The 12,136-nt window shown below is 48.6% G+C and overlaps 1 protein-coding gene across 4 annotated transcripts in view; it reads left to right on the top strand.

Annotated features, from left to right (window-relative positions):
- The window catches only part of arhgef12b (Rho guanine nucleotide exchange factor (GEF) 12b), a 35,146-nt gene that overhangs the window by 18,104 nt on the left and 4,906 nt on the right, over positions 1 to 12,136 (top strand). For 2 of the 4 annotated variants that reach the window (XM_073479181.1, XM_073479178.1), the window contains exons 12-30: positions 100 to 210; positions 4,778 to 4,876; positions 4,969 to 5,011; positions 5,142 to 5,247; positions 5,361 to 5,489; positions 5,608 to 5,640; positions 5,924 to 6,038; positions 6,344 to 6,449; positions 6,888 to 7,115; positions 7,397 to 7,541; positions 7,953 to 8,122; positions 8,206 to 8,352; positions 8,442 to 8,527; positions 8,897 to 9,022; positions 9,391 to 9,505; positions 9,585 to 9,685; positions 9,763 to 9,840; positions 9,982 to 10,057; positions 11,482 to 11,649. In XM_073479181.1, coding sequence (XP_073335282.1) covers positions 100 to 210; positions 4,778 to 4,876; positions 4,969 to 5,011; positions 5,142 to 5,247; positions 5,361 to 5,489; positions 5,608 to 5,640; positions 5,924 to 6,038; positions 6,344 to 6,449; positions 6,888 to 7,115; positions 7,397 to 7,541; positions 7,953 to 8,122; positions 8,206 to 8,352; positions 8,442 to 8,527; positions 8,897 to 9,022; positions 9,391 to 9,505; positions 9,585 to 9,685; positions 9,763 to 9,840; positions 9,982 to 10,057; positions 11,482 to 11,649 — 2,182 coding nt within the window. The remainder of the gene's footprint in view (positions 1 to 99; positions 211 to 4,777; positions 4,877 to 4,968; positions 5,012 to 5,141; positions 5,248 to 5,360; positions 5,490 to 5,607; positions 5,641 to 5,923; positions 6,039 to 6,343; positions 6,450 to 6,887; positions 7,116 to 7,396; positions 7,542 to 7,952; positions 8,123 to 8,205; positions 8,353 to 8,441; positions 8,528 to 8,896; positions 9,023 to 9,390; positions 9,506 to 9,584; positions 9,686 to 9,762; positions 9,841 to 9,981; positions 10,058 to 11,481; positions 11,650 to 12,136) is intronic. The other 2 variants (XM_073479179.1, XM_073479180.1) reach the window with 2 other exon arrangements.

Here is a 12,136-nt window from a genome sequence, read left to right as displayed (position 1 = left end):
AGGTCTACACTGATATATAATGTTAATTTAAACATCTGGAAACAGAAGACAAACTCTGCTGATGACCTCGTCTCATCACTTCATCTCTCTGTGTGTCAGATTAACGGAGAGTGCAGCTCTTTCCAAAGCGTTGACTTGTTGAAGTCTCGGCCGGCTCACCTCGCTGTCTTCCTCCATCATGTGGTCTCACAGTTTGACCCTGCACCTCTGGTACACACATACACACACACACACACACTGACTAGTCTAATAATAACCATGCTATTAATCTGGTCAGAATTCTGTGGACAACATGAAAAAAACATAAACTTCTCCTGTTACTTCGTCTTTAAAAGTGTATCAGTCTGTTTTCATGAACACTTTGATCCGGATCAAGACAAATATTCAATGTTTCCATTTTTGTTATGTAAAAAGTTCCCAACAGTCATACTTGAGTAAAAGTAAAGAAATGGTGTTAAAATATTTGGTAAAAGTGAAAGTCACACATATGAAGAGTACTCGAGTAAAAGTCTTAATCTGATATTAAATGTAGTTAAGTATCAAAGTATCAGTAAAGTAACTGATCCATATATTTACATGTATGTAAACTGTGAGTCAGCTGATCGTCACAATCAGTTTTTATCTGATCGATGATAAAATCAATTAATCTAAAAATGATGCAGCATGTAATCTGTAAAGTAACTAGTAACTTAAGTAATTCAATATATATAGTGGAAGTTTAAAGTAGCAGAAAATGGAAATACTCAAATAAAGTATAAGAAAACCTCAAAGTCGTGCTTGAGTAAATGTACTTAGTTACATTTCATCAGTGTGACAGTCAGTGTTCTGACCCACATTACCCAGAAGCACTCTGTTCTGTGTCCAGTGTGGTTTGTTTATAGTTTTGTGTTGGTTGATGCTTTAACCATTTATTGATGAATTTGAATGTAACTTTAATCAATCCAGTAAAAACACCCACAGGTTCCATCATTGTAATCTGAGTATTTCGCTGTACAGTTAAGATGTTTGGGTTCTGGGGGACACCAGTTACTAGAAGATTAATTTCACTTTTTTATGACAGTTTACAATCAATTGATTAAAACAATGAAGAAGAGATGAATCAGTCATTTGTGGTCAGATGTGAGGACGGATCCCTGTGGGACCTCACTGTGGGGCCTCTCACTGTGGGACCTCTCTGTGGGACCTCTCACTGTGGGACCTCTCTGTGGGACCTCTCACTGTGGGACCTCACTGTGGGGCCTCTCACTGTGGGACCTCACTGTGGGGCCTCTCACTGTGGGACCTCTCTGTGGGACCTCTCACTGTGGGACCTCTCTGTGGGACCTCTCACTGTGGGACACCTCACTGTGGGACACCTCACTGTGGGCCCTCACTGTGGGACACCTCACTGTGGGACACCTCACTGTGGGACACCTCACTGTAGGACCTCTTACTGTGGGACCTCACTGTGGGACACCTCACTGTGGGACCTCACTGTGGGACCTCACTGTGGGACACCTCACTGTGGGCCCTCACTGTGGGACACCTCACTGTGGGACCTCACTGTGGGACACCTCACTGTGGGCCCTCACTGTGGGACACCTCACTGTGGGACCTCACTGTGGGACACCTCACTGTGGGCCCTCACTGTGGGACACCTCACTGTGGGACACCTCTCTGTGGGACCTCACTGTGGGACACCTCACTGTGGGACACCTCACTGTGGGACACCTCGCTGTGGGACCTCACTGTGGGACACCTCACTGTGGGACACCTCACTGTGGGACACCTCACTGTGGGCCCTCACTGTGGGACACCTCACTGTGGGACACCTCACTGTAGGACCTCTTACTGTGGGACCTCACTGTGGGACACCTCACTGTGGGACCTCACTGTGGGACCTCACTGTGGGACACCTCACTGTGGGCCCTCACTGTGGGACACCTCACTGTGGGACCTCACTGTGGGACACCTCACTGTGGGCCCTCACTGTGGGACACCTCACTGTGGGACACCTCGCTGTGGGACCTCACTGTGGGACCTCACTGTGGGACACCTCACTGTGGGACACCTCACTGTGGGCCCTCACTGTGGGACACCTCACTGTGGGACACCTCGCTGTGGGACCTCTCTGTGGGACCTCTCACTGTGGGACACCTCACTGTGGGACCTCTCACTGTGGGCCCTCACTGTGGGACACCTCACTGTGGGACACCTCACTGTGGGACCTCACTGTGAGACACCTCACTGTGGGACACCTCACTGTAGGACCTCTTACTGTGGGACCTCACTGTGGGACACCTCACTGTGGGCCCTCACTGTGGGACACCTCACTGTGGGACACCTCACTGTAGGACCTCACTGTGGGACCTCACTGTGGGACACCTCACTGTGGGCCCTCACTGTGGGACACCTCGCTGTGGGACCTCACTGTGGGACACCTCACTGTGGGACACCTCACTGTGGGACACCTCGCTGTGGGACCTCACTGTGGGACACCTCACTGTGGGACCTCACTGTGGGACACCTCACTGTGGGCCCTCACTGTGGGACCTCTCTGTGGGACCTCTCTGTGGGACACCTCACTGTGGGACACCTCTCTGTGGGACACCTCACTGTGGGCCCTCACTGTGGGACCTCACTGTGGGACACCTCACTGTGGGCCCTCACTGTGGGACACCTCGCTGTGGGACCTCTCTGTGGGACCTCTCACTGTGGGACACCTCACTGTGGGACACCTCGCTGTGGGACACCTCACTGTGGGACACCTCGCTGTGGGACCTCACTGTGGGACCTCACTGTGGGACACCTCACTGTGGGCCCTCGCTGTGGGCCCTCACTGTGGGACCTCGCTGTGGGACACCTCACTGTGGGCCTTCACTGTGGGACCTCACTGTGGGACACCTCTCTGTGGGACCTCACTGTGGGACCTCACTGTGGGACACCTCACTGTGGGACACCTCGCTGTGGGACCTCACTGTGGGACACCTCACTGTGGGACCTCACTGTGGGACCTCACTGTGGGACACCTCGCTGTGGGACACCTCACTGTGGGACACCTCGCTGTGGGCCCTCACTGTGGGACACCTCACTGTGGGACCTCACTGTGGGACCTCACTGTGGGACACCTCACTGTGGGACCTCACTGTGGGACCTCACTGTGGGACACCTCACTGTGGGCCCTCACTGTGGGACACCTCACTGTGGGACACCTCACTGTGGGACCTCACTGTGGGACACCTCACTGTGGGACACCTCACTGTGGGACACCTCGCTGTGGGACACCTCACTGTGGGACACCTCGCTGTGGGACCTCACTGTGGGACCTCACTGTGGGACACCTCGCTGTGGGACCTCACTGTGGGACACCTCACTGTGGGACCTCACTGTGGGACACCTCGCTGTGGGACCTCACTGTGGGACCTCACTGTGGGACACCTCACTGTGGGACACCTCGCTGTGCGACCTCACTGTGGGACACCTCACTGTGGGACACCTCACTGTGGGACACCTCTCTGTGGGACCTCGCTGTGGGACCTCACTGTGGGACCTCACTGTGGGACACCTCACTGTAGGACCTCACTGTGGGACCTCACTGTGGGACCTCACTGTGGGACACCTCACTGTGGGACACCTCGCTGTGGGACACCTCACTGTGGGACCTCACTGTGGGACCTCACTGTGGGACCTCACTGTGGGACACCTCGCTGTGGGACACCTCACTGTGGGACACCTCGCTGTGGGCCCTCACTGTGGGACACCTCACTGTGGGACCTCACTGTGGGACACCTCACTGTGGGACACCTCACTGTGGGACCTCACTGTGGGACCTCACTGTGGGACCTCACTGTGGGACACCTCGCTGTGGGACACCTCACTGTGGGACACCTCGCTGTGGGCCCTCACTGTGGGACACCTCACTGTGGGACCTCACTGTGGGACCTCACTGTGGGACACCTCACTGTGGGACCTCACTGTGGGACCTCACTGTGGGACACCTCACTGTGGGCCCTCACTGTGGGACACCTCACTGTGGGACACCTCACTGTGGGACCTCACTGTGGGACCTCACTGTGGGACACCTCTCTGTGGGACCTCACTGTGGGACCTCACTGTGGGACACCTCACTGTGGGACACCTCACTGTGGGACACCTCGCTGTGGGACCTCACTGTGGGACACCTCGCTGTGGGACCTCACTGTGGGACCTCACTGTGGGACCTCACTGTGGGCCCTCACTGTGGGACACCTCACTGTGGGACACCTCTGTGGGACCTCACTGTGGGACCTCACTGTGGGACACCTCACTGTGGGACACCTCGCTGTGGGACCTCACTGTGGGACACCTCACTGTGGGACACCTCACTGTGGGACACCTCGCTGTGGGACCTCACTGTGGGACCTCACTGTGGGACACCTCGCTGTGGGACCTCACTGTGGGACACCTCACTGTGGGACCTCACTGTGGGACACCTCGCTGTGGGACCTCACTGTGGGACCTCACTGTGGGACACCTCACTGTGGGACACCTCGCTGTGCGACCTCACTGTGGGACACCTCACTGTGGGACACCTCACTGTGGGACACCTCTCTGTGGGACCTCACTGTGGGACCTCACTGTGGGACCTCACTGTGGGACACCTCACTGTGGGACACCTCACTGTGGGACACCTCGCTGTGGGCCCTCACTGACCTGAAACCAGCTCTGTGATGACATCATGTGTGCTGTTCTCTGTTAGCCGGAGGATGAACTGATCCCTGACAGTAACATGACGTGTTGTTGTCTCCTCTCCTGCCAGCTGTGTTATCTCTACGCTGACATGCACAAACACACCAGCTCCAAAGAGAGCCGGCGCTTCTTCATGGAGTTCCACTCTCTGTTTCTGGACCGAAGCGCCGTACGTTGCTCTCTTCATTCATCTTCATCAGACTTCTTATTCAATACTTTATATATTAGTCGATGTTATTCTCGTTCTGTTTCTGGTTCCAGAACCTTAAAGTGCCGCTGCCAGAGACCATCGCAGCTGAGCTGGGTGAGAGACACGGGACGAGAAGTCTTCTCTGCAGTGGACGGACATCAGTGTGTGCAGTGATTTCATTAAGCTGTCAGAGTTAAGAGTTGTGATGTTTTCTGTGTGTGTGTGTGTGTGTGTGTGTGTCCAGAGAAGCGGAGGCTGGAGCTGATCCCAGAGGAGCTGTGTAAACAGTACACTCAGCTGTTACAGGACACACTGTTACCTGACCTGCACAGGAACCTGGAGGACTTCAGGTAACACTCACACCTCCAATGATGTCATGATGTCACCTCCTGACACACGTTTTTATAATATCTCTGCATGTTGTCCTGTGTGTGTGTGTGTGTGTGTGTGTGTGTGTGTGCAGACAGAAGCGCAGTATGGGTCTGACTCTGGCTGAAGACGAGCTCTCTAAACTGGACTCTGAAGGAAAAGAGGCTTTAGAGAAGGAATGCTGCTGCGCTGAACACATCCTGTCTAAGATCGAGGATATCCTGTGAGCGCACACACACACACACACACTAACACACACACACACACACACACACACGTGTACATCACTTCCTGTACTCCCTGTGGGAATATGTGTGTTAACCCTGAGCTGTGTGTTGCAGGTTGACGTCTCAGCCCACAGAAGAGGAGAAGTGGTGAGAAGACGTCTGTCTGTTCAGACTGATTCACACTAAACTGCATGAAAATACCTCAGAAGTCTCATGAATGACAAATATTATGTGTGTAACATAAAAATGACCATGAACCATGAGCTTTGCTCACCTTTCATGAATTAAACAATTTATCCAGTAGACACCTTTTGTTTCCCCACAAGTCCTGATCATGAAGATCAGATCATGAAGATCAGATCATGAAGATCAGATCATGAAGATCAGATCAGATGGTACAGTTACTAACGTGGTTCCTGTGATGTTGCAGTCAGACGATGCAGTATGTGATCCTCACCTATATGAAGCACCTCGGGGTGAAGGTGAAGGAGCCTCGAGGACTCGAACATAAACGAGCTCGTATCAACTTCCTGCCCAAGATTAAGGTCAGAACACACAAACATGCTTCATCATGCACACACACATACACACACACACACACACACACACACGTGTCACCAGAATCTGTGCTAGCTAAGTCTCTGGTTAGTTCATCTGTTTAACCGCGCTAACAATATCAATCAATCAATCAATCCAGAGGTCAGTGTGTGTCTGTCTAAGCTGAGTGACAGCTACATGTTACCTGTGTTGTATGAATAGTAACGAGGTCTGTGTGTCATCAGATCAAAGACTTTATGATGTTTGCAGTTACACTTCGCTGTCCTTCATTAATTATTATATTAACGAGCAGAAGAGCATCAAGCCTGAGAAGGAGGGTGAGGAGAAGGTGAAGAAGCCTCGATTTCACAACATCCTCGGCCCGCCGCGGCGTCTGAGCAGAGTGGACTCCACTTCAGGTGAGGACAAAACAAACAAACACGTCTTCCTTAAATATATCGTTTTAAAATGTCCCAGTGTCTTAATGCAGAGTGAGGAGACAAGTGAGAAACATTAAAATAGCACATGTCTCTGTGGACATGTCTATGTGGTCATGTCTCTGTGGTCATGTCTCTGTGGTCATGTCTTTGTGGACATGTATCTGTGGTCATGTCTCTGTGGACATGTATCTGTGGTCATGTCTCTGTGGACATGTATCTGTGGTCATGTCTTTGTGGACATGTATCTGTGGTCATGTCTCTGTGGACATGTATCTGTGGTCATGTCTTTGTGGACATGTCTTTTTGGACATGTCTCAGTGGACATTTCTCTGTGGACATGTCTTTTTGGACACGTCTCAGTGATCGTGTATCTTTTGGTCATGCATCTTTTGGACATGTCTCTGTGTCCGTCCACAGTGGGTAAGGCGGTGGAGCTGAACAAGCAGCGCTCTCCGAAGCAGCTCCCTCAGCCGACCTTCGTCTCTGATCAGTCGGACTCTTCGTCGAGTTCTGGGCGGACTCGTGGAACCCAGCTGAGTGAAGGATCAGACAGCAGCAGCCAGGTTCTACCTCCCACCACCTCCCCCACACACAGCTCACCCAGTGGACAGACCTCAGACACCAGTGGACAAGACTCAGACTCCAGTAAGATGATATAACTGTAGTGTCAGGGGCTGACAACATGTCACAGCTGGAAACAATCAATCAAAGTGATTTTATCTCTTCAAACGGTTTCATTTGAATATTTTTTAGATGCCTGAAGAGAAAAAAAACTTTTCTTTTCAAATCAAAAATTAAAAATTAATAATGTTGTGAAACTGAATATTTTTGAGGGATTTTAGACAACAATGAAAAATTCATGATATTTGAATGGAGTCTGGTGCAGCACAGGTTAGACCTGACTGTCTTTGCTCTTTTCTCTCCAGATGTGTCTCCGTTCTGCCTCCAGTCCAGAACAGGTGAGGGTCTACAGTCTGGAGACCACCAGGACGAAGTCTCCAGTCCCACTCAGTTTGACTTCAGTTCTTCTAACCTGGAGCAGCTGCAGGAGGAAGACCAGGAGACCTTCAGGTGTTTACAGGGTTTGATCCAGACTCTCAACAATAAATGTCACTTTTTTTAGTAGAAGAAACAATAATAAACAAAGACAGTCAAATATCTCCACAAACACTGTTTCATGATGCCTAATAAATAATAATAATAATAATAATAATAATAATAATATGGGTTAATAATACATTTTGTCCTCTAGAAGCGGCTAACAATGATTTTCATCATTAAATAAATCTGCTGATTCGTTCTGATTTTCTAGTCTATAACACTTGTTCAGCCTGGTTGTATGAAGATATTCAGTTTACTGTCACATAAAGACATTAAAGCTGTAAATCAACAGTTTAGACGTGTTCATAAACATCAGCAGACAGACGTGTCACCATTTACTGAAATCTAACGTCCCTCGGTCTGTGTCCGTCCGTCGGTCAGCAGGATGGAGGTTCAGTGTGCAGTGTCTCCAGCTGACATCCAGAGTGAAGACGACCAGTCAGGAGAGGTGGAGGGTGAAGAAGATCCTCTGAACTGGCAGAGTCTGGTCAGCAGAGGAGTCCTGGAGAGTCTAACACCTCAGGAGATCAAACGACAGGAAGTCATCAACGGTGAGTCCACCGCTCAGTGACATCATCAACAGTAACACACACAGTACATCTCATTATATATGTAATGATGTCTCCTCCCTCAGAGCTCTTCTACACTGAGCGCGCTCACCTGAGGACGCTGAAGGTGTTGGACTGTGTTTTCTACCAGAGGCTGAACAGAGACGCCATCCTGCCTCCAGAGGACATCAAGAGCATCTTCATCAACCTGGAGGAGATCATCCAGCTGCACGGTAACACACACACACACACACACACACGCGCGCACACACACACACACACACAGGAACAGCAGCATGGTACCGACTGTTTGTCTCCACAGTTTCCGTCACAGAGCAGATGACTTCCATCAGGAAGAGGAGTGAGACCTCTGTGATTGGACAGATCGCTGATGATCTGCTGGCCTGGGTGAGAAAACACTCACTTCATACAGGAGGAGGATTAAATTAACATATCATTAACATAATAATTATAAAATCATTAACATATGGAGCCAACAGGTGCCTCACTTTATTATTATTATTATTATATTGTGACTCTTTCTCTGCTGATCTTTGTCAAATAATCCAAATTCTTATAAGTTTTCAGATAAAAGCATCTTCAGCTAACAGCCTGCAGGACGCAGACGCTTGACTGTTTAACTTTGCCAAAAAAGTTGATGCAATTATAATTTCATGAGTGTGAGCTCAAGGACGACAGCTGCCGCTAACGGTGAAGACATTAGCTCAGAAAATGTAAATGTGTGTGTGTGTGTGTGTGTGTGTGTGTGTGTTCCAGTTCAGCGGTGATGAAGAGGAGAAGATCAAGAGAGCCGTGGGAACATTCTGCAGTAACCAGCCGTCTGCTCTGGAGCTCATCAAGAGCCGAAAGAAGAAGGACCAGAAGTTCTGTTTGTTCATGCAGGTCAGAACCAGAACCAGAACATGACCAGCAGACAGGAAGCTTGGGCTCATATTTTGTGGTTTTGATGATTTACACCAGAAACCGATGGTGGCAGCGAAGTGATGTTTGTGTTCTGATGGTTCTGAATTGATTTTCTCTTCAGTTTTCTGTCCTCAGTTTTCACAGCAGGTGACACGAAAGACAGATAACCAATAATCAATAATCACACTTCACATCTGTTTCTGTTCTGAATCATCCGGTCCAGGTGTTTCTGTTCTGAATCATCCGGTCCAGGTGTTTCTGTTCTGAATCATCCGGTCCAGGTGTTTCTGTTCTGAATCATCCGGTCCAGGTGTTTCTGACGTCGCTCCTCCTCTTTCTCTCTCCAGGAGGCTGAGAGTAACCGTCGGTGTCGCCGGCTGCAGCTCAAAGACATCATTCCTGTAGAGATGCAGAGATTCACCAAGTATCCTCTGCTGCTGGACAACATCGCCAAGTACACAGGTATCACCTGCACAGGTGTGAGTCTGACCCAGTTCATATATGAAACAGCTGGTGGTCATGTTGGTTCATGTTCCTGCAGCAGACGGAGAGGAGAAGGAGAAGGTGAAAAGGGCCGGAGAGTGCTGCAAACAGATCCTGAACCACGTGAACCAGGCCGTCAAAGAGGCCGAGAACAAACAGGTGAGATATAAAACAGGTCGAGTCAGAACCACATGTACGTTTGCACACAGAACATCTGATGATATGTTTGTGAACAGAGGCTGGAGGAGTACCAGAGGAGGTTAGACATGTCGTCACTGAAGCAGAGTGAAAACCCTCTGATCCTCGAGCTCAAGGTGAGAAACTACTTTACATCCCTGATCCTCTGAACGTACAGCTGGTTCTGCTGGGACAGAACCATGCAGCGTCCATTTTATCTTTAACTTACATCCATCATGGAGCTGACGGGTCACTGACCTGTGTGTTGATTCTGGTAGAATCTGGACCTGACCAAGAGGAAGATGGTGCACGAGGGACCACTGTCCTGGAAAGTCAATAAAGACAAGACCATTGGTACAAACACACACACACAGACACACAAACACAGACACAGCAATTTATATAACATTTAATAAAAGTATTATTTGTGTGAATGAAGAAAAAGTTCAGAGTGAAAGAAAGAAAATATGAATCGACACTGAATCATGACTGAAGGAAAAAGAGTCAGTTTTCAGTGTTTACAGCAGCAGCCTCCCTATCTACTGTATATACATATATATGTATATAACTACAGACAGGTGTAGCTGACTGTACATAACCACAGACAGGTGTAGTTGACTCTATATAACCACAGACAGGTGTAGTTGACTGTACATAACTACAGACAGGTGTAGTTGACTGTATATAACCACAGACAGGTGTAGTTGACTCTATATAACCACAGACAGGTGTAGTTGACTGTATATAACCACAGACAGGTGTAGTTGACTGTACATAACCACAGACAGGTGTAGTTGACTGTATATAACCACAGACAGGTGTAGTTGACTCTATATAACCACAGACAGGTGTAGTTGACTGTACATAACTACAGACAGGTGTAGTTGACTGTATATAACCACAGACAGGTGTAGTTGACTCTATATAACCACAGACAGGTGTAGTTGACTGTATATAACCACAGACAGGTGTAGTTGACTGTACATAACCACAGACAGGTGTAGTTGACTGTATATAACCACAGACAGGTGTAGTTGACTCTATATAACCACAGACAGGTGTAGTTGACTCTATATAACCACAGACAGGTGTAGCTGACTCTATATAACCACAGACAGGTGTAGTTGACTCTATATAACTACAGACAGGTGTAGTTGACTCTATATAACTACAGACAGGTGTAGTTGACTGTACATAACTACAGACAGGTGTAGTTGACTGTATATAACCACAGACAGGTGTAGTTGACTCTATATAACTACAGACAGGTGTAGTTGACTCTATATAACCACAGACAGGTGTAGTTGACTCTATATAACTACAGACAGGTGTAGTTGACTCTATATAACCACAGACAGGTGTAGTTGACTCTATATAACCACAGACAGGTGTAGTTGACTCTATATAACCACAGACAGGTGTAGTTGACTCTATATAACCACAGACAGGTGTAGTTGACTGTATATAACCACAGACAGGTGTAGTTGACTCTATATAACCACAGACAGGTGTAGCTGACTCTATATAACCACAGACAGGTGTAGCTGACTCTATATAACCACAGACAGGTGTAGCTGACTCTATATAACCACAGACAGGTGTAGCTGACTCTATATAACCACAGACAGGTGTAGTTGACTCTATATAACTACAGACAGGTGTAGTTGACTGTACATAACCACAGACAGGTGTAGTTGACTGTATATAACCACAGGCAGGTGTAGTTGACTGTATATAACCACAGGCAGGTGTAGTTGACGGTGAGTGTGTCGTCTCAGAGCTGTACACCATCCTGCTGGAGGACATCCTGGTGTTACTACAGAAACAAGATGAGCGTCTCGTCCTCAAGTTTCACGGGAAGAACGTGGCGAGTGTCGCCGACAGCAAACACACCTTCAGCCCCGTCATCAAACTCAACACGGTCCTCGTTCGCCCTGTGGCTACTGGTGAGAACGACACTCACACACAGTAGTTTAATTTATATTTTATTATTTAATATTTTTGTGGTTTAATAAATGAGTTCTGTAGCTGCACTGCTGGAGGGACGGTCACAACAGTCCAGCAACTACCGGACATTTGTCTGTGAATGTTTGAGCAGATGTTTCTGGTCCAGAGGACAAACCACACTCATGATGAAGAGTGTTGTTACACTAATTAGGACGGTGAACTAATTACTCACAATCAATGATGTCACTGTGTAAAGCTGCTGTGTGTTTTCTTAAACTTTTAAAAATGGTGGCTGAAATAAAATAATGAGAGTAGTTGAACCAATCAGAAGTGCTGAAGTGTGGTCTCTGGTGTGGCCCTGTAAGGCCCTGTAAGGCCCTGTAAGGCCCTGTAAGGCCCTGTAAGGCCACACCAGAGGTCCTGGACTTCTGGACAGTTCTACCTCCAGCAGGGAAATCTGGAGGGTAAAACATTTAGACCGTTGTC

The sequence above is a fragment of the Pagrus major genome, chromosome 13 (genome assembly GCF_040436345.1).
Source record: "Pagrus major chromosome 13, Pma_NU_1.0".
Taxonomy (NCBI): Eukaryota; Metazoa; Chordata; class Actinopteri; order Spariformes; family Sparidae; genus Pagrus; species Pagrus major.
Note: the sequence above shows the minus strand (reverse complement) of the source record. Positions and strands in the feature narration are given on the sequence as shown.